The following is a 25,869-nucleotide window of genomic DNA, read 5'->3' as shown; positions in this document are numbered from 1 at the left end:
GTCAAAATCTACCGTTTAACAAGATTCCCAGGTGATTTTTAATGTATAATAAATTTTGAGAACCACTGCTCTACCAGTGGTTCTCAGAATTGGTCCCTAACCAGCAGCATTAGCATTGTTAGAAATGCAAATGCTCAGCAGGGGTTCAAACCAGAACAAGCCGGGTTCAAAGCCTGACCCAACCAACCAGTTGCTGTTGAGTGGATTCTAACTCACAGAGACCCCTTGTGTGTCGGAATAGAACTGTGCTCTATACTGTTTTCAATGGCTGATTTTTTAGAAGTAGATTTCCAGGCCTTTCTTCTGAGATACCCCTGGGTGGACCGGCACTGCCAACCTTTCTGTTAGCAGCCAAACGCGTTAACTATTTGTCCTACACAGGCAAAGGTCCCTTTAAGAGGGAGGGAGGAGGGTCAGAGTCAGAGGAGATGGGACTACAGAGCAGAGGTTGGAGTGGTGTAGCCATGAGCCCCGGAGTGCAGACGGCCTCCAGAAACTCAACAAGGCAAGGGACAGATTCTCCCCTAGGGCCTCCAGAAGCTCTGCTGACACCTTAATTTGAACCCAGTGGAAATGATGTTGGACTTCTGTCCTCCAGAACCGGAAGATGATAAATTCGTGTTGTAGCAGTAGGTTTGTGGGAAATAATACAGTCAAGCTTGCGCTTAAGAAAGGGATGAACAAGGGCTTCACGGGAGAGGGAGACCTCTTTCACGTCAGAGATAATCAGACCCTTTGAGAACTTGGAAAGAATGAGGGTAAAGTCCTTAAAGTACTGGCTTTGAGTCAGACTGCCTGGCTTAAAATCCTGGCACCACCCTTTCTTAGCAGTGTGATCTTGAGTAAGTGAACCTCTGTCCATCTTTGTTTTCTCATCTGTAAACATGGAAATGATAATAGGACTTGCCTCAGAGGCTTGTTATGAGCTTTAGCTGACATAATCCATACAAAGGTTTGCACAGTGCCTGGCACAGAGTAAGGGTGCTATAAATGTGACAATTATTAGATAAGCCCTCGTCTATTCAAAGGCTGGGCCATGTGTTTGTGGAGGCTGAATTTTATTAGCACATTTAATAAGGCTGTTCTTTCTTTTGGGAAACTGCATGTTTTATGCATTCGTCACTTAACATACATCTAAAAGAAATACCTGCTCCTTCCAGGGGCAGGAACATTTTGGCTCAGCGCGTGGCTAAGTACGTGGAGTGTTTGTTTTGTTTTAATATGGGGCACAAAAATAAATATACAGATTTCCTATATGAGGAAGTAGCCTGTTTCTTGTTAAGAAATATGCTCATGGTTTAGCTGTTTAGGTCTTAACTCAGAGGGTCCTTCAGCTTGAATCCCTCTCTCTATCCTTATGCTAAGAGTAGGGGAATTTTCTTAAGACATCAGAAAAGTCTTCTCAGGTGAAGGAGCACTACTTGGCAGGGGTGGTGAGGAGGGAGAGTATATGCAGGGTCACCGTAGCTCTAGAGTTAGGAGAGTATGGAAAACTTTATAAATCGTTACTGGCGATGTATTCTGCCGTGGTTATCACTGAGTGAAAGGTGGGACAGCTCGCTCTAATTCTGTCCGCCTGTTTCATTCTCTGATAAAGAAGTCCGTTTGGTACTTAAGAGCTCAGCTGCTAACCCAAAGGTTGGCCGTTGGAATCCACCAGCCGCTCCTTGGAAACCCTATGGGGTAGTTCCATTCTGTCCTATAGAGTTGCTATGAGTCAGAATCAATTCGGCCGTAATGGGTTATACCACTTTAGATGGAACCCAAAATTTTGTTACTTACCTCATGCTACATTTCCTTCTGTGGATGACATTTGGGTTGGTCAGGAGGAGTGTTATAGACAGAAGTGTGTAAGCACAGTAACACAAGAAGACAATAAAGAGCAGTGGCACATTTTGGGAAATTGCAAACAGTCAAAGCACGTAGTGTGTGCCAGGTGGAGAGAAGGCAGGATGTGGAGCTGAAATTGTCCATTGGGGGAAGAATGTGAAGAGCCTTGGAGACCAGCTTAGGAGTTTGGACTTGATCCTAGAGCCCTTCATTTTCCAGAGTGTGCAAAGGTACCCTTAGAAATTACGTGGAAATAAGGGCTCCGTGGTTCCAATGGTTTGGAAATGTTGTGGAAAACAAGGAAAATAAGTTTCTTTCATTTAAGAATTCTCAGAGCCTATTAATATATTTTAAATTTCCCAAAAGTGGAAATAGCAGATAAATAGAGATGAGACCTGGAACTAAAGCATTAGGATGGAAAGGAGGAAGTGGATTCAAAAGATATGCAGGATGAGGAATCCTGGCAGCCAATTAGGGGGAAGGGGGTGGGGAACACAGAGTGGGTATGGCAGAGGAGAGAAGTCCAATGTGACCCTAGTTTCAAGTTTCAGATTTTAGTCAGTGGAGGGACGGAGGATGTATAGGAGAAGAAATTGGTTTTATAGGAAGATAATCCATTTTGAATTTATTTAGAACCTGTTTGATTTGAGATGCTGATTGATAGGATAGCTGAGGGTGCCGATGTCCATAGACACTTGAGAATACAGATTAGGAGGAAGGAGGGCTGTGGGATTTGAAAGCTGTGTGAAGCCAGGTAGTCCAAGCTATGGATATTGATGAAGTTCTCCAGAGAAAGTAGGTTACCTGAAGTTTACATGAAAACCACACATACTTATAAAAATAAGTCAATAATGTTGTAGTCATGGGAAGAAGGGTCGAGCCACAGTTTATCTTGTAAGTGCTGACTCTTGCATTCTGATGAGGATCCTTGTTATATGCTGAAATAGACGCTGTGTCTTCTCTTTCAGAATCACAGCTTGTGCAATGACTATGAATAAGTATGTGGAAGAAAATGTGTCTCAAAAATCATACACGACTATCAAGTATTTCATGAAGATGCTAAGCAGTGTCAGCGAGACCCTGATCTTCATCTTCATGGGTGTGTCCACTGTTGGAAAGAACCACGAGTGGAACTGGGCCTTTGTCTGCTTCACCCTGGCCTTCTGTCTGATCTGGCGAGCATTGGGTAACTAGCACTTGTTTACTAAAAAAACATTCAGCAAATTTACTAAAACAGTGGGGTTTACTTCTTCTTGTCATTTCTTTTCTGTAGTTGCTACTGCTGGTGCTTCTGTTCCTCTTCCTCCCTTCCTGATATAATCTTTTCTTCCCTGAGTATCTTCATGCCTTTGTTATCAATCAAATTAGCCTCACTTAGCTTCTCTGAAAGAAACCCTGGTGGTGCAATGGTTAAGCACTCAGCTGCTAACAGAAAGGTTGGTGGTTTGAACCCACCCAGCAGCTCTGTGGGAGAAAGACCTGGCAATCTGCTTCCATAAAGATTACAGCCAAGATAAGCTTATGGGGCAGCTGTACTCTGCCACATGAGATTGCTATGAGTCAGAATTGACTTGATGACAACCAGTACCACCAACAGTTTCTCTGATTCCACATTTTCACCCATTATCCTGAAACAACAATAGCAGAGAACCAAGAACCTAGTAGTACTAATGGTATAGAGGAAAAGGGAAAGATCATGGAGGCCCATTCTTAAACCTTTTCATAATGGGTGGGATATACGGTTGCCCACCAACATTTTCTGCCTCTCAGTTTCATTGGAAGGTGCTTTCACACTGACAGTGCATGCTGCCACAAGGCAGGGGCCTTTTTGACTGTTTGAAACCGAAAAAACAGGCATGTGCCTCAAATTACTGTTTCCACAGGGAGTTGTATGAGGTGTGTGCATTTTTGGTAGGAAAAATAGAAATTTTGAAAACAATTTTTGGGACATGTATGTTCCAGTGGACTTGTGGGGAGTATCTGTGGGGTAGAATTAGTGGGACAACGTATGTCCCTCTGGGCTCTAAGGGTAGGCTTGTCGGGGGCGGGGGGGGCGGGGAGCAAGAAAAAAAATTCATACTACCTACCAAAAATTCAGTAACACTTAATGATTCAGCATGCTTCCATTAATGGAAATACATGGTAGCAACAAAAAATTCAAAGAAGAAAATAATAATTGGCTCTTAAAATATTTGACACTGTTACAGAAGCATGAAACTCATTCTGTGTGTTTTCATCTCCTAGCCTCACACAGCTGATTTTCTTTGGGTTTTGTCTCTCTTCTCAGGTGTCTTTGTCCTGACTCAGGTCATTAACTGGTTCCGTACAATTCCCCTGACCTTTAAGGATCAGTTCATCATTGCCTATGGAGGACTCCGAGGTGCCATCTGTTTTGCATTAGTGTTTCTCCTTCCTGCTGCTGTGTTTCCCCGGAAGAAGCTGTTCATTACGGCTGCAATTGTGGTCATATTCTTTACTGTCTTCATCCTGGTGAGTAGAGTTCTTTCTCCCAGCAATGTCTCTCTCTTTATCTGGAGGAAACAAGATCTTCAGACTATCACGATGAATTCTTTTCACAGGATGTCAAGTGGCAAAGGTGTGTTGAAGTGTTGGTAGTTATGACATTAGGGAAAATGATATTTCGTATCTGGACTCATGTCCTGGATTGTCCAGGGTCCAAAGAGAGTCCAGTTTGGTCACTTGACCTACACAGAGGAATTATTATTTAAGGAAACTCTGCTAAGTGATCTAAGTTTACTACTGGAAACTTCTGAGCTGAAGTTGCTAATCCTTGTCATTTGTCTTAATCTCTGGCCGAATAAGTGTACTTGTTAAATGCTAGTTTATGTGATAACCTTGCAACAGCTATTTGACATGAGTGAAACAGTGGAACAAATGAAAATAAGTTTAGTATTGGGAGGCAGAAAGTGTGGTGGTAAGAACATGGACCTGTGTCCAGACTTGACTTTGAAAGTTAATTATCTCTTTAATAATCCAGCCTTTAGGAGATTATATTTTGTGGATATCGATTTAGTAAATAATTACTGGGCTTATGTTATGTGGTAGGCAATACTCTAGAAGCTTAGAATCTATTAATAAAAACATAAAAATATAAAACAAAAAAGATCCTTGTCCTTGTGGAGCTTACATTCTAGTGGCAGTAGCAGACATTAGCCGATAAACATAATAAACAAGTAAATTATAGAGTAGTTTAGAGGGTGAAAGTTGCTATACAATAAATTAAAAAGTGGGGAATCAGGAAAGATGAGGGTGGTGCTAGGAGTCAGGGGGCTGCAATTCTAAGTAGAACGATCATGGAAAGCCTCAATGAGAAAAATTATATTTGAGAAAAGGCTTATAAGGAGGTGAAGAGATTAGGCAGGCTGAAGAACATTCCAGGCAAATAGAACTAAAGGACAAAGTTCTGAAGTTAGTGTATTCTTGGCTAGTGTAGCTACAGTGGCATGGAGTGTGAGGGAGAGTAATTAGAGAGTGAGATGAAGGAGATACTGGAGTCCTAGATCATGTAGGGCCTTGCAGGCCATTATAAGGACTTTGGCTCTTCTCTGAGTGAAATGGAAGCCATCGGAAGGTTTTCTGCAGAAGAATGGTGTAATCTGACTTATTTTGTAAAAAGATCATCATGGCTACTGTGTTGAGAATAGATTGTTATGGGGTGTCATGGTTGAATTCTGTCCCCAAAAAATATGTGTATCAATTTGACTAGGCCATGATTCCCAGTATTGTGTGATTGTCCACCATTTTATCGTCTGATGTGATTCTCCTATGTGTTGTAAATCCTACCTCTGTGATGTTAATGAGGTGGGATAGGCAGCAGTTATTTTGATGAGGCAGGACTCAATCTACAAGATTGGACCGTGTCTTGAGCCAATCTCTTTTGAGATATAAAAGAGAGAAGTGAGCAGAGAGACAGGGGGACATCATACCACGAAGAAAGCAGCATCAGGAGCAGAACGCGTCCTTTGGACCCAGGCTTTCTGCACGGAGAAGCTCCTAGTCCAGGGGGAGATGGATGAGAAGGACCTTCTTCCAGAGCTGACAGAGAGAGAAAGCTTTCCTTTTGAGATAATGCCCTAAATTTGAACTTCTAGCCTCCTAGACTGTGAGAAAATAAATTTCTTCTGTTGAAGCTATCCACTTGTGGTATTTCTGTTGTGGCAGCACTAGATAACTAAGACATGGGGCAAACGTAGAAGTAGGAAGTTCAGTATGAATGCCAATGTGGTCATCCAAGCAGAACCAGGGTGGTGACAGTAGAGTTGTGAGATTCTAGGATCCATTCTGAAGTTGGAACCCACAGAATTTCCTGATGGATTTGTTGTGCGTTTGAAAGAAAGAGGAGTCATGGATGACTCTAGGGTTTTAGTATTCAGCAGCTAGAATGATGGACTTGTGTGTATATGTGATTAAAATAGAGTATCGTTATTTAACTCATAAGTGTTTTCGTCTTTTTGGAATCGTAACTAAACTAAAAGATGTAAGTAAAATATTGATGTCCCATATTAAACGTCTGCATGCTCATTTTGAACAAACACCATATATAACTGTATTTAGTATTTTTAATGTGACAAATGAGCTTGTTTCTTGCTTGTTATATGACCTAATTGAGATTGAGTTTCTATGTTTATCTCATTGCTGACTTGTTGGTAGACTGGCACTGATCAGTGGAACAGCACTGATTAGCAGACCACACTCTGAGGAGCACCAGTCTCAACTAAGTGACAAAACATATTACGAAATGTTATGTTCCTTGCACTGGCCTTGTTGCTGGTGATATTCAGATGGATAATGCATAATTCTTGCTTTCAAGGAATTCACATTTTAATAGAGGAAACGTGAGAACAAAGCATTTCATTCCTTCATTATGAATTAGAAATGAAAGCACCATTCCTGCCCTCAAGGTGCTCATAGCAAAATAGAAAATACAAAACAGGTAAACAGATGATCATTCATCAACGAGTGTTTATTGACCTCTTACTACGTGCAAAGCCTGTTCTGGAGGAACCAAGGATGCAAGATACTGACCCTTATGCTGCCTATATTCTTGTAAATGTACACTGCTAATACATAAATAAAGAAAATATTGGATTGTGGTGTATTGAGGATTAGAGAGGGCATTGTGATATCAAGTACTGGCCACAGATTAGGCTAGCAAAGGTCTTTCTGAGGATGTGATGTTTAAGCTGAGATACAAAAGACATGGTGTCAGCTAGCATCTGGGCAAAGAGCATTCCAGATGGAAGGAAGAGCTGATGCAGAAGTCCTAAGATCAGGACATCACAGAACAGAAATAATGAACAAACTGGATAAGGGAGGTGGAGAAATAGAAAATAGAGGAAACCACATATTGTTGAGCTTTGAAAGCAGACTGGAGAAAGGAGTTGGTTTTTAATTAAAGGGAGATGCAGAGGCATAACTAGGGCATGGCAGGTATGGCAGGTATTGCACCAGCCCAGGGCGTGTAGCACTACTGAGCAGTTTCTATAAACCCGGTACGGACAGCGGCTTATCTAGGGAAAATGGCGCCTATGGCAAGCACTGAAATTGTGCCCTATTGAAACATCTGACACTCCTCTTTTAGATAACTTTACCATAATATCAGCTCAAAATTACAAGTCAAGCTCGTTAATCTTTTAATTAACACATTACCGTGCTCGAGGAAAGATGTTGGGCCGTACTGGGTTAATAGAAACTGCTCAGTGGCGCCATATGCCCAGGGCTGGTGCGATACCATAGATGTGCCACTGGGATGAGAAGAGTTTTCAGCAGGGGAGTGACTTATGTTTGAAAAAGATCTCTGTGGCCATTGGGTGACAGAATGAATAATAGAAGACAAGAATGGAAGCAAAAAGACTGATTTGGGGGCTTACATCATAGCTCAGTCAAGAAATGATAACGATTTGTATGAGGGTAATAGTGGTAGAGATAGAAAGAAACAGATGAATTCTCATTTATTTTGGAGGAATATTCAAGTCTAGATGTGAGAAGTGAGCAACAGCAGAATCAAAAATTGCTCCAAGGATTATTGATAATTCCTGTGTAGTGCAGAGAGTCAGGGAGCTCTTAGGAAGTGGGGAAGTCTAGAGGCTGGAAGTCAGGAGGCTCATGTAAGATAGTCTGCTTGTTCTCCGTGAAGTAGGAGCATGGTCTCCTCTGAGAGGGAAGAAGGGACGAGGAGGGTAGAGGTGAAGAAGAGGGATAAACGTGGGTAAAACACCTGATGGGAAAGGGGAAAGAACCGAGGCAAGAAAAAGAATAATTGAGTATTGTAACAATATCAAGTTAACTGTCCAGTGGCAGAGATATTTGGGCTCCATATTTGGTGTCTGTAAACATACCCCACAGGCAGTCCTTCCTCTGTCTAGGTCTAAGGATAGCCTGGCCAAACTCACTTTGGGAAGAGAAATTGCTGTAGTTTCACACCTACTAATATCTTCACTTCTCTCTGCTCCATTTTGTGTGTGTGTGTGTGTGTGTGTGTGTGCGCGCACTGATTAGAGATTGATGCTTTGGTATTGTTTGGTTCCTTGACCCTGTCCTCTCCCTCACATTCTCTTACACATCACTATCTCTTAAGAGATTACAAACACAGGCGCACACACACACATGCATACACATACATTCCCTTCAGAAATGATCTCTCTTTCCAGAATACATCAATAATTAAGGAACTCACTGAGAGAAGCCTGGAGGGAGATACTTAGTGGGTTACCAACATAGTAGAAAGAATTAATTATTAATTAATGCATAAATTTTTGCCCTCCTAGTAAGAACTGTGTATTCTTCAAATGACAACTTTTACGTGGATGGGCTTATCATTAAACATTAAAATGGCTTTCCCTCCTTATTTCAGTATTTCTTATATGATTAGCTCTCCCATCCTGATACTGTTGAGTTAGCAGTATCTTCCAAAATAGAATTTCATGTGACGTATGATTTATTATTTGATAACGAGGTTTATAATGAGAGTTTTAGTATTTCTTGAATTATGTTGAAAATTAGAGAAAGTGGCTTCTTTACGAAGTACATGTTCCTATTATCAGAATATAGTCATGCTTGTGGAATACTGAATTAATAAACAATTCAGATTCTTTGGACATTTAAGTTCATTTTCTTTTTAAATAAGATTGGTAATGTTATGTAAAACATAAGCTGTTTCATGTTTTAAAATTACATGAAAATTAGGGAGAGAGGAATTCAGTAGTACAAAGCACAGACTTTAGAGTAAGGCTGTCCTGTGAGTCTCAGTTTACTCATCTATAAAATCTAGATAGTAGTAACTCCTTTCACTTAGGAAAGGGGAAATATGTATGTAAAACAATACCTGGCATAAAGTTTTAGTTTCATGATTTGCTATGTTTTAATACACAACACATAAGAAGAAGAAAAAGAAAACAAACTCCTTCCAATACACTTTTCTTTTCTTCGGAAGGAAAAACGTTTAGAATACAATAATTATTATTTAACTGATCTCTATCATAACATAGCCAATTTCCAGAATTCTGGAAATCTATTTAGTGGTTATCAAGAAGTAAAAAACACCGCCAAGTTTGACTGGAATTAAAGAGATGACTATCTATTTTTGCCTCTATTACAGGTTAGTGATATAATCTACTATAAATCTTTGTCCAGAATGATGAAGTGTCTGGGCTTTTTCCTACTTGAAAGCTAATAAATTAATCTGTTACTGCTTTGTGGATGCTGGCAGAAGACACAAGACTCCTGGGTCAGAGACACTGGACTTTATTACTCATGGCAAAAGCAGTAGCCAGAGCTTCATGTTGCTTTGCATTGGTTCCCCATACCACTCAAATCCCATGGAAATGGGCTGCATTAGAGGAGGGGAACACTGATCTTGAGGGATCTGTTGCTCTCAGGATTCTTTCTTTGTCTTTGGGTTTGGAAAGTCTGATTATGATATATCTTGGTGACTTTCTTCTTTTGGGGTCTATCCTGAATGAGGTTCATTGAGCTTCTTGGATGGATATCTTCTTGTCTTTTATGATATCAGGGAAGCTTTCTGCCATCATATTTTCAAAAATTTTCTCTGTGCTTTTTCTTTTCTTTTGTCTCCTCCTGTTCTGGAATTCCTATCATGCGTAAATTATTCCACTTGATAGTGTCCCACATAACTTTTAGGCTTTCTTCATTTTTCTTGATTCTTTTTTCTGGATGTGCCTCAAACAAATTAGTATCCGGGTTGTGTCCCCTGTTTCCCTGATTCTGTCTTCCATTGATTCAGTTCTACTATATCCTTCCATTGAGTTATCAGTTTCTGAAATTTTATTGTTAATCTTCTGAATTTCTAGTTACTGTTTTTGTATGGTTTTTAATTGTCTATTTATTTTGTCATTTTGTTCTTATATTATTTTCCTGAACTATTCTAGAGTTTTGTCTGTGTTTTCCTTGGTTTTGTCCATGTTTCCCTTGATCTCTTTCTTGATCTCTTGGAGGGTCCTATATATAAGTCTTTTGAATTCCTTATCAGGTAGTTCCATTGTCATTTCTTCTCCAGGAAGGTTTTCTGGCCCTTTATTTTGGTCATTTGCTTGAGCCATCTTGTCCTGCTTTTTCATGTGATTTGATACTGTCTGTTGTCTCTGAGGCAGTAAGGTATTATTATATTCGTTTATTGATTGTATGTTTGTTTGCTTCATCCTGTTTTGTTTTGACATATCTGAGAGGATGGGGTGGGCGTGCTACTCTGTTCAATAGTCTGGCAGCACTAGAGTGCTCACCACCTGTTTCTGGGTGGGTGGGATGGCGGCTGGGTGTGAGTGTGGGTGTCTATGCGATGGCCGTGTGGGGCAGCGGAGGGTGGGCTGGGTGGGCATTGGCCACTATCTGTTGTCAATCCAATGGCGCAGGAGCAGGCAGTGGTACTTGCTGAGTAGATGGGGAGGCAGGTGTGGTGGGTGTGGTGGGTGAGTGGGGGTCACTCTTCCTGTGGCTCGCTGGACTGGAGGGGATGTGATGGGCTGGTGAGCATGGGGGCATGCGGTCATTGCCTCTCACCAGTTTGAGGGCGAGTGGGTGGCAGGCAGGCACACCCATGGTCATGCAATTGCCGCCGCTCACCTGGTCGAAGGGGGTGAGTGGTGGGTGGGTGAGTGCATGGGAGCACACTTATTACTGCTTTCAGGTGGGTTGGGGGTGATGGACAGGGCTGGGTGGAGGGGGCTCGAATTTTGGTCTCCGGTCAGGCAGTGTGGTCAGGGTATGGTACCCTCCACTGTTTCTGATCAGGAGGGTGGGGGAGGGGTGAGTGTGCACCTTCGGCTAGCAGACGTGGGGGCCCAGGCACTTCCTGTCTGCTGTAGCCAGCATTCGGGACCTGTCCCTGACCAAGTGTGAGGGGAAGCGGGTGCCCAGACTCCAGTCACGTAGGGGACCTCCTGCCGATACTCCACTAATTCACTGCCTTGTGCGCACCACCCGTCCCAGAAATCAGGGGCTGCTGCTCATGCATATGCCTGACCCTGGATCCTGCTCCCTCCCTGCCCTGTGGACGGCAGGATCACTGGAATTATTGCCCTCCTTTCTATGTTTTCCTTCCTTAAATTTGAATCATGATCTACTCACTTAGCTTCTCTTTGGGTCTGTTTATAAAGTTTCTCTGTCTCTTATGCAAATGCTGTGAAGTTGCCTCCCTGTGCTCCTCACCTGGGGTCGCTCCTGGCTTTGTCTCAAGATGGCCATGCTGAGCTGAGACAGCTGGTGGAGCCCCTTTGCTCCTTGTCACTTGTCTTTCACTGTGTTTGTTCAATTTTTTTCTTCTAGTCCATGTTCAATTCAATTCTTTACCCATCCTTTTAGATGCTCAGAGTTCCAGGACTGTTATCTGGATTTGTTTCACTTGGTTTCTTGGGCTTTGCTGTAGAGGAACGGTCTGGTGCATCTGACTAAGCTGCCATCTTGGCTTCTCCACCATAACTGTATTTTTCAAATATATGAACTAGTGTCTTCAAGTTTTTCTGGAAATTGCCTGGTAAATCAACAAGGGAATGTAAGGCAGTTCCTCCCTCTTTGTTTTGTTTTGCCTTGTTTTTTGCAAAATTTAATTCCAAAAAACCAAAACAAAACATGAAATCATTTTCTACCAAAAAAAATGCTCATTTTAATTAGATAGCAATTCTTGTTTCTTTCTGATGGTAATGAGAATAGAGGGGTTCAGGGTGGGAAGAAGGCAAAGATGGAACAGTGTAGAAAACAAACCTTACCTCTCTGTCATTCTCTCGGTGGCTGCTTTTAAATAATTCTCTTCAGGCAGGCTTCTCTCTGAGGTGTTGTGTTTATTGTGCCAAAGCACAATGGACTGGTGAAAATTTAACTCATGTTTTGCAAATATGATTTTCAGTAGTTTGATTGAAAACTTAGATTGAAAACGAAAAGGTTTTTTTTTTTTAACCTATATGGATGGTCACAAGCTGTTTTTCCAAGACTTATCAGGTTGCTTCCCAGGTGACCTAAATTAGAAATTTTCCAGCGTAGCAAAATAAGGTGCCTTCTCAAAGGTATTTTTTTCTCCCTCTCTCTCCACACTAGAGATCCAGGCTCCTACAGTGTAACATCCAGTTTGGGAAACTTAATGTGGCATACACAAATGTCATATAATCTACCCTAGAAATAGATAGATTGAAGAAGGAAGGAAAGGAAGAAGGGAGGGAGAAGAAATAAGGCAGAGTCTGTCAAATAATTCCTAATGAGCATGACACAGAAACTACCAATAATTCAAAGAAAAAGAGACAAGAAGCCTTTTAAAAAAATACCTATTTTAAAAAGATAGGTGTCAGTAATTCATTGCATATAAACAATGAGTTTTATTAATTAGAAATGTAAGTATGTTACAGTTTTAGATATCTGAAGCGATCTGGACACTCAGCCAGACTCCCTTCCTGCAGTTGACGTGTTGTGTTTTATTTGTGGCAGAGTGTTCACTTCTGGGTTATTCGTCTAGTGGACGGAATCAGCATGGACATTGTCAGGGCAGGTCCTGTGTCCTTTATCTTTTCATGTTCTGTATTAACAAATACTGGGAATTTGCTAATTACTTATTAAGTAAATCCTGATAGATAAAAAGCATGTGGAACAAGTTAGTGTCTTTAGACCACATTCTATAGTTTTAGAAATTGCATTGATTTTGTTGATTTTGCCTTAAGCTATTATGAAAGTAGTGGCTTCATGGGATCTGGAACTCACTGAAGTCACTTATCTCTAGAAACAGCCTGTTTATACTGATTTTCATTTACATAAGTTAAAAATTACAGAGTATGTGTTGATTGGAAAACTGTTTTTACCTCTTACATTATTTCTAAGTAGCAGACTGAAATAAAACAGAACACAAGGTGTGTCTTATACTAACCTTGGTCAAAATCAGTTCACACTTCAGAAAGTTAAAATTGAAGTCAAGCTGAAAATTGCCCACAGCTAAATTGGTGGAACAAAAACAATGACCTCCTTTAAGAAGTGCACGAGTGCGCAAGTGTGCGTGCGTGTGTGCATGTGTGTGCACACACCACAGTCACTTTACATTATCAAAAAGCATTCTTAAATACTTAAAGACATGGAGGAGGTGCGAGGGAAGTTAAATGCATGGCAGGAACATGTTACCATCCCCCCCAAAAAGTCCTTCGAAAACAACAAAAAAACCCACAAACCAATCCTTCCTGTTTGTGTGTGCTTCATGTTAGGTGGTGGTCATCTCCCAGCTAAGAAGAGACCTGGGCATCTTCCTTGACTCCACTCTCTCAGACATACCCTCTCCTCAACCCAGCCTGTTTTAGTGCCATTGTCACATAATTTTAAATCTATTAGTTTATAGTTTGTTTGGATATCTGCCAGTTCCCCTTCACTCTTTTTTTCTAAAATCTTCTGGTTACATTTACTCTTCCAGATTAGAATCAACCGCTCAAGTTCCGTTAAAAATTCTTAGGAATGTATTATTGGAATTGTATTGAAAGCACATGCTAGTTGAGAGAAAATTGTCATTGTAGTATTGTTCAGTCGTCCCTTTTAGGAACTGTGTGTCTTTTTCTTAATTCTTTTTAATATCCTCTAGTTAAGCTTTTTAGTTCTCTTTCTAAAGGTTTTGTGCATTTCTTGATAACGTTATTGCTTGGTGTATATATACATATATGTATATACACACACATATACATACATAGTTTTCATTGCTATTATGTAGGTGCTTATATTTTGTTACAATTTATAAACAGTATATTAGATGTTATTGTTGTTAGGTGCTGTTGAGTCAGTTCTGACTCATAGCAACCCTAGGTACAGCAGAATGAAACACTGCCCGGTCCTGCACCATCCTCACAATCTTTGTTATGCTGGAGAACATTGTTGCAGCCACTGTGTCAATCCATCTCATTGAGGGTCTTCCTCTTTTTTGCTGACCCACCACTTTACCAAGGATGATGTCCTTCTTCAGGGACTAGTCCCTCCTGATAACATGTACAAAGTATGTGAGTCGAAGTCTCATCGTCCTCGCTTCCAAGGAGCATTCTGGCATACTTCTTCCAAGACAGACTTGTCCATTCTTTCGGCAGCCCATGGTGTATTCAGTATTCTTCAGCAGCACCACAACTCAAAGGCGTCAGTGCTTCATCGATCTTCCTTATTCATTGTCCTGCTTTCATGTGCATATGAGGTGATCGAAAACACCATGGCTTGGGTCAGGCACACCTTAATCAGATGGATTTGTGTATATTGAATTTTTTCTAGTAATTTTACAAGTGGCTTGTTATTTTTAAATTAAAAAAGATTTTTAAAACAAAAAAAAAAAAATAGATCATTCACTGGCAACAAAACTCTTGTCACTTCCTTTTCACTGTTCACACCTCGAGCTCTTCTTTGTCTGTTCTTATTTAATTGGCTAGAACATGCAGAGCTGTATCCAGTAGCAGGGGAGATAAGGAGCGTCCTTGTGTTGTCCCTGGCTCTGATGGAAATGCTTTTAATGTTTCATTATTCAGTGAGATGTTCGCTGTAGACTTCCTTAAGATATCTTTTATCATGTTAAGGAAATTTTCTTCTCTCCTAGTTTGCTAAATAGTGTATGGTTCTTCCCTCTTCCCAAGTTCACCCAAAAACATGCCCAAACCCACTCCATATCCTCCCTCACTGATGATCCTTTGCTGTGTTGTGATCTCTGCTGAGATAGCTTCCAGCATTCTTTAAGACTCCTACCCAGTGTTCCCTTTCTTTGAAGCCTTCCTTGGCCTACTCCCTGTGTACATCTCTCATTCCTCCTTTTCCTAGTTTTGTAACTGCTTTTGGATGTATCTGTATCTCCATGAGATTATAAGCTCCTAAAGATGAGGTCCTTCACTATTCATCTTTGTGTTCCAAATGCCAAAGTCCCCAACATGTATGCAGTAGATGCTCAGTTATTATTATTTTTTAATAAATGAATGAAAGAATCATTGACTAGTATTCTGTGGATAATAGAAAAAGTAGATGATTCCTCTAAACTTGGTAATAGTTTATTATTTCTTAGAATTATTTTCTCAATTTCTTCCATTTTGTTCACTGTTTTGTTTCTAACAGCAGATATTGGGACATAGTCTTCTGAAAATCTGCCAGCTAGTGAAGGGGTAGAAAAACTTAACAAAATGCTACGTATACTGTTTTAAATTTTGGGAGCAGAATTGCTTCTGACTGTTATCAAATATTAGGTGAAATAAAGTTATTCTTGGTTCTTAAATTGTTTTCTTTTATAAAACAATGCACCTGTGTTTTTCTGTACAGGGTATAACTATTCGGCCACTAGTGGAATTTCTTGATGTTAAGAGGTCAAACAAGAAACAGCAAGCTGTCAGTGAAGAAATCCATTGTCGGGTAGGTTTTAACTTAGTGTAACTATTTAAATGATAAAAGAAAATAATGGATTCAGTTGAACAATTTGACACCAAGTTGCTCACTTCCTGAAGAAGAGGGAAGTGGAAGAAGGTAAAAGGGAGGGAAGACTGGGGGAAGACATGGTGGAGGGTAGAATGAACACAGCTGTACTGTAGCTGCTCTGAATTAGCCTGCAAGACGCCGGCATAAACAGAGGGACAAGGAATCTCTTCTTGTTACTGTCTCTAACTGGAAAATGTTTCTCCTGGAAAATCATCGTCACAGTCCGTGTCTTCCACAATTATGAATAATTTCATAATGATGAGCAAAAGTGTCGAAGAATTGCCTAATATTGATATGACCGATATCTCATCAATCTGTTTGGAAATGAATTGTTTTATTACTTTCATTAAAAAACAAACAAACAAAAACTATCACGAGCTTTGGAGTTTAGACATGATGTCAATAGAGTAAAAATTAATCAGTTGGTCTGCTTTTTCTTTTTTAGTTTTTTGATCATGTGAAGACTGGGATTGAAGATGTGTGTGGACATTGGGGTCACAACTTTTGGAGAGACAAGTAAGGAGGGCTTATGTAATCGTTTTATAAAGTGGGTCTGGATCACTCTCGAAGCAAGACATCTTAATTTATATTATTCTTTAAGGAGCCTTGCTGGCGCTATGGTTAAGTACTTGACTGCTAACTGAAAGGTCGGAGGTTCTAACCCACCAGCTGCTCTGTGAAAGAAAGATGTGGCAGCCTGCTTCCTTGAAGATTTATAGCCTTGGAAACCCGATGGGGCAGTTCTACTCTGTTCTATAGGTTAGCTATGAGTCAAAATCAACTCAACGGCAGTGGGTATTATTCTTTAGGATTACAAATCTTTGATATGTTGTGCCATACCATATCCTTTAAGATAAAGTTCAGCCCTTATAGAGACCTGGAATGATAGTAGCTTAAACAAGATAAAAGTTTATTTTTCTCTAATGTGAAAAGCTAGAGGAAGACAGTAGAATCAGCTGTGCTTCACAGAGTCCTCAGGGTGCCAGGACCCTTCTGTCTAGTTGGTAGTGGCTACCATTTCCAAGGTTGCCTCTTGGAACAAAATGGCTGCTCCCATGCTACCTATCAGGTCACCATTCCAGGTTGCCTGAAGGAAGAAAGATAACAAGGAGACAAAGGATATGTTCTCATTGCCTTTTAACCTAAGTGATCAGAAACTGCCACACAAGTCTTCCACTTTGGTTGCACTGGCCAGAACTCAGTAGCATGGCCTCTGCTCACTGCGAGGGAGGCTGAGGAGTGTGTGGTCCACTTAGTTAAAAACTGGGGACTCCACATGGTGAGGGGCTTTATCAAATGGGAGATTCAAAGTGCCTGAGGATTAAAGAGACTAGTAGAAATAAATAGCTTGCTTAAAGGCTACACCTATTTGAAAGGTTATATACGCTTATATAAATATACATATTTAGTTTATCTTTCTGTGAAAGGCTCTGTGGTTGATAAACAAAATTCTTTTTTCAAGAAACTTATAGTCGAAGTGGAAAAGATAGGCTAGCCAGGCAGAAGTAAGTGTGCACTTTAACATAAACTAAAATCAGAGTTATGGGATCAAGAAGTAAGGATGAGAAGTTCACCCCTCAGCCAAAGATCAGACAAGCCCTTAAAACAAAACAAGACTAAAGGGGTACAACAGCCGAGGGACAAGGACTAGAAGGCAGGAGGGGACAGGAAAGCTGGTAATAGGGAACCTAAGTTCGAGAAGGAAAAGTATTGATGGTTGTGGGGTTGTTAACCAATGTCATAAAACAATATGTGTACTAACTATTTAATGAGAAACTAGTTTGTTCTGTAAACATTCATCTAAAGTACAATAAAAAATAAAAAAATAAAAAGAAAAGTAAGGATGAGTTCTGACAGCAGAGTTAGGAGCAGTGTGGTGCTGGAGCTCGCCCGCCTGTGCTGGCCAATGAGAGCTGACTGGACGCATCTCTCCCCCATTCCAAGTTCAGTGACACTACATCCATGTTGGTAGCTTGAATCAACCATGGTGGGAGAATTTATACAGTAGAAATTGACAAATGCTACGAATCAGGGCCTTTTTATTTTTTCCCATACAGCAATTTCCTAAAAATATTTATGAGCACACCATTGTCTAGGAAAGACATTTTGAAGGAGGTGGCATTTAAGCCAGTCCCTGAAGGTATAAGGAAACATTCTAAGCCATATTTGGTAGACACCTTTTGTGGATTTCTTTTTTTCCTAATTTGTTAACAGATTTTTTTTCCCCACTGCTAATTTACATGAAGTTGACCAGCCTACCAATGTATATAATTTAAAAGGGAATGTTTAAATACTTATGTTCTCTCACCTATTCTGACATGATCTGGGCTGTGTAAGAAGTATAAGCCATAGCCTCAAGCCTCTAAAATTTCACAATATAACAAAGGTGGCAAAACATTCACAGACAACAGGTGTGTGTGTGTGGGTGTGTGTGGTGTATCAGTGCTATCGTTAAGTAGTAAACTGAGTTACAAAGAATTTAAATGGTAGAACAATCTTTATAAACCTAGTCATGCTGTGTGATAAATTAGAAAGCCACCCCATGGACTTAGTCTTATTTTACAACTAAAGAAAAGTATTTTATTTGCATGGAGAGAGTGCCCAGTTAGCCACACCACACGAGGGCACAAGGTAATAAAATCTCTATTTGAGAATACGACCAAAAAGATTGCCATTTACCTTGGGCAGTACTCACTGTCTTGGAGGCAGGAAGTAGATCAGAGAACCATAAACATCTACTTTATGTCTCTCTACCATACCCTGCTTTATATTCCTGAGGCCTTCCCAGCATAGATGCATCCTTGTCTGTGCCAAGCCAGTGAAACTGACTTCCCTTTCTCAATTTTTTTTCATAGCTATGTCTGTTCTTCCACCCACCTTCTCCCTTTCAGCTCAACCACTTTTCTCCCTTTCTCTAGCGTCCTATCAGTACTTCTCTGAGGTGACAGATAAGAGGAGTAACCCAGAACAGTTTGTTCCTTTTCAAAAGTGAGGATTTGGCTAAAGATTTCTACCACTCCTCTGCCTCCCAAACAGGAAAAAAGGAAAAAAAAGATATGATTAGGCGTAGGAATCAGGGCATCAGGGCTTGGATAGGCTTAGAATAGGGAAGAGGTAGACACTAAGATCATGTAAATTTGTTCTGGAACTCTGAGGCAAGGGTATACCCTGGGAAATCTGGCTATGTCCTGTCTTTTAGACAATGGAAATACTGTCTCTAGGGACATGAGTCAGTTCCAGACAAGTATTTAAAAGCCTTCTAGGTTAATTTGTCTATATGTACTAAAGATGGCAGAGCCAACTTGGATTCATGTCCAAAAGGTAATATTGTTACATGTCTAACATTTGACTTTGTAGTATACATACTTCATTTAATACTTTAATAAGCATTTCTGTATTTCCATGCAGAATATTTTTCCAGGTGAATTTCAAACAGTTTTGTGGATTATCAAATACACGGTATATCGCAGGTAGAACAGGGAAGTGGGTATGGAAGGATTTGTTGCCAACGCGGGTCAGTTTTTAAATCGGTTCTGCCTAGATCACATCTCTGATATAAACATAAGCTCTGATGTTACTGAAAGATGAGATTAAAAAAAAGTGATTGTTTCAGGCATGTTGGGTATCTTTCCCTTTGCTCTGAAACTCTTAGGCTATGTATTTCTAGGGGTCTTGCCAGAGAATTCTGGAGGCATTTGATACTTTGAGAATGAAATGAAAGGGTAAGGCAGTAAGGAAGTTTCTCAGACTTGGCAAAAGGTCTAAGATGGTGAAATAAAACACCTCTGTGTAGCTTGACAGCGGGGTGGACGGTGTGGAAATGAAGCAAAGAAAGAAAATGCACAATCCCTATGCTAAATAGAGTAGATGTCATTGTCTTAACACTCATTCTTCCTTTTGTGTATCTCTAGTGAAAAGCTAACATAACAATAATAATAGAAGTTTAAAAAGATGTTGAGGTGCTATCAGGGGGGCCGGCTCAATGGGCCTAGAATAATGCAAAATAAACTTAGAAAAAGGTAGACCCAATCTTTTTGGAGTCACCAGTCAGCAGCAAAGCACTTTAAGGGTGGTTCTTTAATTATTTAAAGCTTTCCAGTATTTAGAACAAAGAATTGGCACCAAGAATGCCGGTTAACATTCATTCCTTTCACCAGTTCCACGAAGGTGTGCCTATAACCCTCCTCGGGCTCATGGTGATCATTGTACTACACATATTTCTTTATTAACAAATAGTTATTGCATGCTGTTGCACTTATATATTGGCATATTAGTGGTGCATAATAAACCATCCCTAAACTCTGTGGCTCAAAACAGCAATCATTTATTATTAAAGCTCATGAGTTACAAAGTTGAGAGTCAGCTGACCTGGGCTGGTCTTGCTCATGCTTCAGTGGATTGGTTAGTTTTCAGCTGATCCATGTTGGCCTTGCCTTGTGTGAGTAAGGTGATTTTACTCTGCTTCATGTGGCTTTTATTTCTGTCCTGGGACCAATGGGCAGTCCAAGCATATTCTTCTCATGGGGATGGCAGAAGCACAAGAAGCAAGCGTCACTGAGAAAGCTCATTATAAGCCACTGCTTTCGTCACATTTCCTGATATGGTAATGGCCAAAGCAGGTAACAGTATTGAATCCACTGTTATGGGGCAGGCAGGCAAGAGGCCCAGGCCATGGTGGAAGGACCTACCAACTCATATGGCAGAGAGGATGAATACAGGGAGGAAGTGGAGCTGAATGATCCAGTCCACCCTGCATGCATTGCAGTGTGCCAGGTACCATTTTAGACACTGGTGATACAGGAAAAAAAAATCTCCCCCCATATAGATCTTAGATTCTAGTACTAGGAGACAGAAAATAACGAAATAAATAGGTAAATTATATAGCACGTGAGAAAATGATAGCTCCCCTGGAGAAAAATAAATAGGAAGTGCTGCAGGGAGGGGTTCAGTTCAAATAGGATGGATAAGAAAGGTGGTTTTTTTTTCAGAAAGTAACTGTTGATGAAAGGAGCCCTGGTGGCGCAGTGGTTAAGAGTGACGGCTGCCAACCTAAAGGTCGGTAGTTCGAATCCACCAGCCACGCCTTGGAAACCCTATGGGGCAGTTCTAACTCTGTCCTATAGGGTTGCTATGAGTTGGAATCGACTTGATGGTATTGGAATGGAGGAAAGACTTAAACAAGACCTGTGAGAGCCATGTAGGTATCTGGGGGAAGAGCTTTCCTAGTAGAAGGAAGAGCAATGTAATGGCCCTGAGGTGGGAACATGGCTTGTGAGTTTCCACGAATGGCAAGGAGGCCATTGAGGCTGGATTTGCATTAGAGGGGGGACAACTAAGAGATGCAGATCCAAATTATGGAGGACCTCACAGGCCATCATACATTTACTTAAGTGAGTTGCAGAGGAGTTATAAGAGTTGGTTTACATTTTAACAGGATCCTTCTAGCTTCTGTGTTGAGAATAGAACGTAGGGATGCAATGGTGGAAACGGGGCTTATTAAGTGGATGTTGCAAGAATCCATTGAGACATGATATTGTCTTGGACCAGGGTGGTAGCAGTAGAGTTTGTTGGAAATGGTTGGATTTTATATATATTTTAATGGTGGGACCAACAGAAATTGCTGATGGAGTGGATATGGAGTATGAGACAAATAGAAGAATCAAGGATGACACCAAAGTTTTAGACCTGGTAGAGTCGTCATTAACTGAGATGGGGAGGACTATGGGAGGAGGGAGATTGAGGGAGGGGATCAGATCAGTTCGAACATGTCAAAATTGAGATGCCAATGAGACATCTGGAGCCCTGTTGGCACAGTGGTTAAGAGGTTGGCTGCTAACCAGAAAGGTCAGCAATTTGAATCCACCAGCTGCTCCTTGGAAACCCTATGGGGCAGTTCTACTCTGTCCTATAGCGTTGCTGAGTTGGAATTGACTTAACAGCAATGGATTTTTTTTTTTAATTAGACATCCAAGTGGAGCTGTTGATTCAGCGACTAAATATTCATTTCTAGGGTTTGGGAGAGAGGTTGAAGCAAGAGATACACATTTGGTAGTCATTGCTATGGTCATTGGAAAGATGCTAGTTAAAGACTTGAGAGTAGGTGAGACCATCAAGGGAGTGAGTGGAGATGGAGGAGAGGATCAAGGATTAAGCCTTGGGCCACTCCTGTATTAACTGATCAGAAAGAAGAAGAAGAAAAAACAAAACAAAAACATGACAAAAGAGACTGAGAAAGAGGTAGGAAGGAACTCAGGAGAGTGTGGTTTCCTGGAAGTCAAAGAAGACAATGTTTTAAGTAGGACAGGTCAAGAAAAATGAGGCTAATAATTAGCCATTGGATTTATTATTGTGGAGGTCATTTTTGACCTTGAAGAGAGTAGTTTCAGTGGATTATTGGAGGCACTTCTGAGTCATTTGCTGAAAGGGGAAGCAGGGAAATGGGAAAAGGAGAAATAGATGTATTTAAAGTTTTCAATTATGTGCTTAGTAAATATTACACACACACACATACACAAATGCACCAGTATGTGTCATATTTACATATTTTATATATACATATATACATGTATGCACATATAAATATATACATAATGATCAAAAGAGCCAAACACTGCTACTTAGTTTTTTTGTTTTCCTATGAGTCGTGGAAATGATTTTACTAGTAAAAGCCTTTTTTTTCCCTTCGTCAGTGTAGTATTAATTAATTCAAGGTTTGATTTTCTTCCAGGTTTAAGAAGTTTGATGATAAGTATCTGCGGAAGCTTTTGATTCGGGAAAACCAGCCTAAGTCAAGCATTGTGTCCTTATATAAAAAGCTTGAAATCAAACATGCCATTGAGATGGCAGAGACTGGAATGATATGTACCACCCCTTCTTTTGCATCTCTCAAGTAAGTACACTTTTGCACGTAAATTTCAGTATTACTGTTTCTGTTGTTGTTAGGTGCCATCGAGTCAGCTCTGACTCATGGCGACCCTGTGCACAACAGAACAAAACACTGCCTGGTCCTGCGCCAGCCTCACAGTTGTTGTTACGCGTGAGCCCATTGTTGCAGCCACCGTGTCAATCCATCTGGTTGAGGGTCTTCCTCTTTTTCGTTGGCCCTCTACTTTACCAAGCATGATGTCCTTCTCCAGGAACTGATCCCTCTTGATAACATGTCCAAAGTATGTGAGACATAGTCTTGCCATCCTTGTTTCTAAGGAGATTTCTGGCTGTACTTCTTCCAAGACAGATTGTTCGTTCTTTTGGCAGTCCATGGCATATTTGGTATTCTTTGCCAATACCACAGTTCAAAGCTGTCAATTCTTGTTTGGTCTTATTTGTTCATTGCCCAGTTTTTGCGTGCATATGAGGTGATTGAAAACACCACGGCTTGGGTCAGGTGCACCTGACCCATGTGTGTTGATTGTGGATCCAAGTAAAATGAAATCCTTGACAACTTTAATTTTTCAGTATTACTAAGAATGTCTTTATAGTTTTTTGAAACTAGTAATAATGAAAAGTTTTGACTTATTTTAAAATGTGAAAGCCTAGAAATAGGTACATTAGGTTAGGTTAGGTTACATTAGGTTAGGTTAGGTTATTATAGAATTGACTAGTCAGAAAATACTCTTTCATAGAGTTTTATTATGCCTTTATTTTACTTGCTCTGGGAAATTCAATGCTTATTGAACGTATATCAAAACCTCCTTAGTAGGCCTTTTGAAATGGAATATTTTATAAGTATACTTTTATACGTATATTATAAGCACATATGTAATTATATAGTCATTTTCTCATAGATTATCAACATTATGGATATAATTGCTTTCTGGGTTCTTTGAGGGCCTAGTCTAAAGGAAAAGTATAGCATTTCCAATTCATGTATTGATCAAGTACATGAAATATTTTTCTAGATACTTAATTTTTAGTAAGATTCTTTTGTGCTTAAAGCAGTACCCATGGAAAGAATACATACCTCCTGGGTTCCCTCCTATTCATCCATCCACCTATATTTTTTCAGTAAAATGTAAGTGGTACCCTTATAATTAAATGTGAATCATAACATTTAACTGTTTATCTCAAGATTTGGATCTTTATATAGAAAAATGATTCATATAATTAGCCTCACTAAATTGTACACACTAAAAACCTTGAATTAGCAAGTGTTGCATAATATATATCTTTACAACAGCAATTAAAAAAAAAAAAGAATAAATAGCTTGGGCCTGAGTTTGGTGCTTATGGGCACAACCTGAACTAATCCAAGCAAATAGCACACTACAGTGTTCACTTCGGGTTTTGTACTTTGAGAACACCTGTTGTTTGGAGGTCACCTAGTCCAGAAGAAGAGACAGTATCACTGAATCATAGTTCAAGATTTGGAGAGAATGTTAGTGGCCATCTAGTGCAGTGGTTCTCAGCCCTGGCTCCATGTTAGAATCACCTTCAGGAGTGTTTATATAATACAGATGCCTGGGCCCTACCCCCAGACTAATTAAATCAGAATCTCTGGTGTTGAGGCCCAGGAATAAGTATATTGAAAATTTCTTCAGATGTTCATAATATGAAGCCAGGATTAAAAGCTACTGATCTAGTTCATCTCTCTAATTTTAAAAATGAGGAAATAAAGACTCAGAAAGATGAAGTGAATTACCCAAATTGTTAGAGTGTATCAGTAGCAGGACTGTCAGTACAGTAAAACCTCAGTTAGCAAATGAAGTTATTTCATCATGTAAGCATCATTCCTTCCCTATCACAAAAGTAACATAAATTATAGGTTTCCACTGATTTCTTCTTCTACTCATGAGCTTAAGTTCATTTAAACTAAATGTCACCTGTATTAAAATACTGCATGGTAGGGTTGAAGTGAGAGAGGAAGCTCCAATTTATATTCAACCATAAAAACTATGATTTTTTTTACTAGGACTCAAAGTTCCCTATAAAAATTATGAGAGTTTACAGGGTTCAGAATAAAAAGAAGTGCTGATACAGATGGCTGAAAGGTAAAGAAATTACATTGCTTTAGAAACAGCAGTGCCCTGAGCACTAGAATGACTGATTTATAGTCCCAGATATGCAAGTAACTTGCTGTGTGACCTTGAGCAGGTCCATCTAAGTTTTTTCAACTAGAAAATAAGGTTCAAATTGATCTTTAAGGTTCCCTCCAGCTTTAAAATTTTATGATATTCCTTATGCACTATTCCATTTGCAATTGCAATAAAGGAAAACTCAAATTACCCAGCTTTTCCAAGGCAAGCCATTGTCTTTGTGATCAAAGATGAAGGAAATCTCATTTTAACTCTGTGTTTACAAATCATTTTGGAACTAGTAGTATGCAGAGTAAAGGTGGTGAAGGGTTAGGATTAGGGAAGTAGGTAACAAAATTAATGGTTGATTATATAGTTGTCATATCAAGCATTTCACCTATCCTGAAATATTTTTTCTAGAGGAAAATAGAAGCAGTAAGGGGCATAATAAGGAATTGTATTTCTGGAAATAATGGAATGAGTAGCTCAGATTATATCATCTTCTAAGAACAACTAGAAAAAGAGGACAAAATATATTTTTAAAGTTGCTTGACAGGAGAGCTGCCAAGGCATTGAGGAAGTACTTAGTTAAGATCTAAGCAAGGAGGAAGCACAGGAAGACAGTACTGGTGATTGGGGCCATTTTCCCCCTTGAGCTATCTATTGATTAAAGTGATGGCATCTGAGAGCCTAAGAGGCTAAACAAAAGTTCTAACAGACTAATTGGTCTGGGGGAATAAAATTGGAATTCAGAAGCTACCAAGAAAGGGGAGCTCTTGTATCCAGTTGTAGGCTATTACTTTAAAGTCCTATACCTTAGCTCTCAAACAAAAGAAATCCAGTCTAGAATCATCTAAATCCATGGTTGTTTAAATCATCTGGGAATGATCATACCCCTATCCCAGTTGGTTGAGAAAATCAAACTTTAATCTGTTCTGAAGGAATGTAAGATCCTAAAGAGCCTTAAACTACTTCTATGAATTTTTATACATAATGTCTAGCAGGCACTAAAAAATAACCAAGTGTATGAGTAGAGAAGAAAATGTGACTGAAACATTGAGAAAAAGATAAAGGAAGTATAAAATAGAAGCAGGAAGAAAGG

General features: G+C 39.9%; 1 protein-coding gene across 1 annotated transcript in view; it reads left to right on the top strand.

Moving 5' to 3' along the window:
* The window catches only part of SLC9A2 (solute carrier family 9 member A2), a 68,099-nt gene that overhangs the window by 28,854 nt on the left and 13,376 nt on the right, over positions 1-25,869 (top strand). The window contains exons 3-7 of the mRNA XM_023733834.1: positions 2,799-3,016; positions 4,118-4,320; positions 15,604-15,693; positions 16,202-16,272; positions 22,484-22,645. Of these exons, the coding sequence (XP_023589602.1) occupies positions 2,799-3,016; positions 4,118-4,320; positions 15,604-15,693; positions 16,202-16,272; positions 22,484-22,645 (744 nt within the window). The remainder of the gene's footprint in view (positions 1-2,798; positions 3,017-4,117; positions 4,321-15,603; positions 15,694-16,201; positions 16,273-22,483; positions 22,646-25,869) is intronic.

This window comes from Trichechus manatus, unplaced genomic scaffold, assembly GCF_000243295.1.
Source record: "Trichechus manatus latirostris isolate Lorelei unplaced genomic scaffold, TriManLat1.0 scaffold00004, whole genome shotgun sequence".
Taxonomy (NCBI): Eukaryota; Metazoa; Chordata; class Mammalia; order Sirenia; family Trichechidae; genus Trichechus; species Trichechus manatus.
The sequence above is the reverse complement of the archived record's forward strand: the minus strand, read 5'-3'. Positions and strand labels throughout refer to the sequence as shown.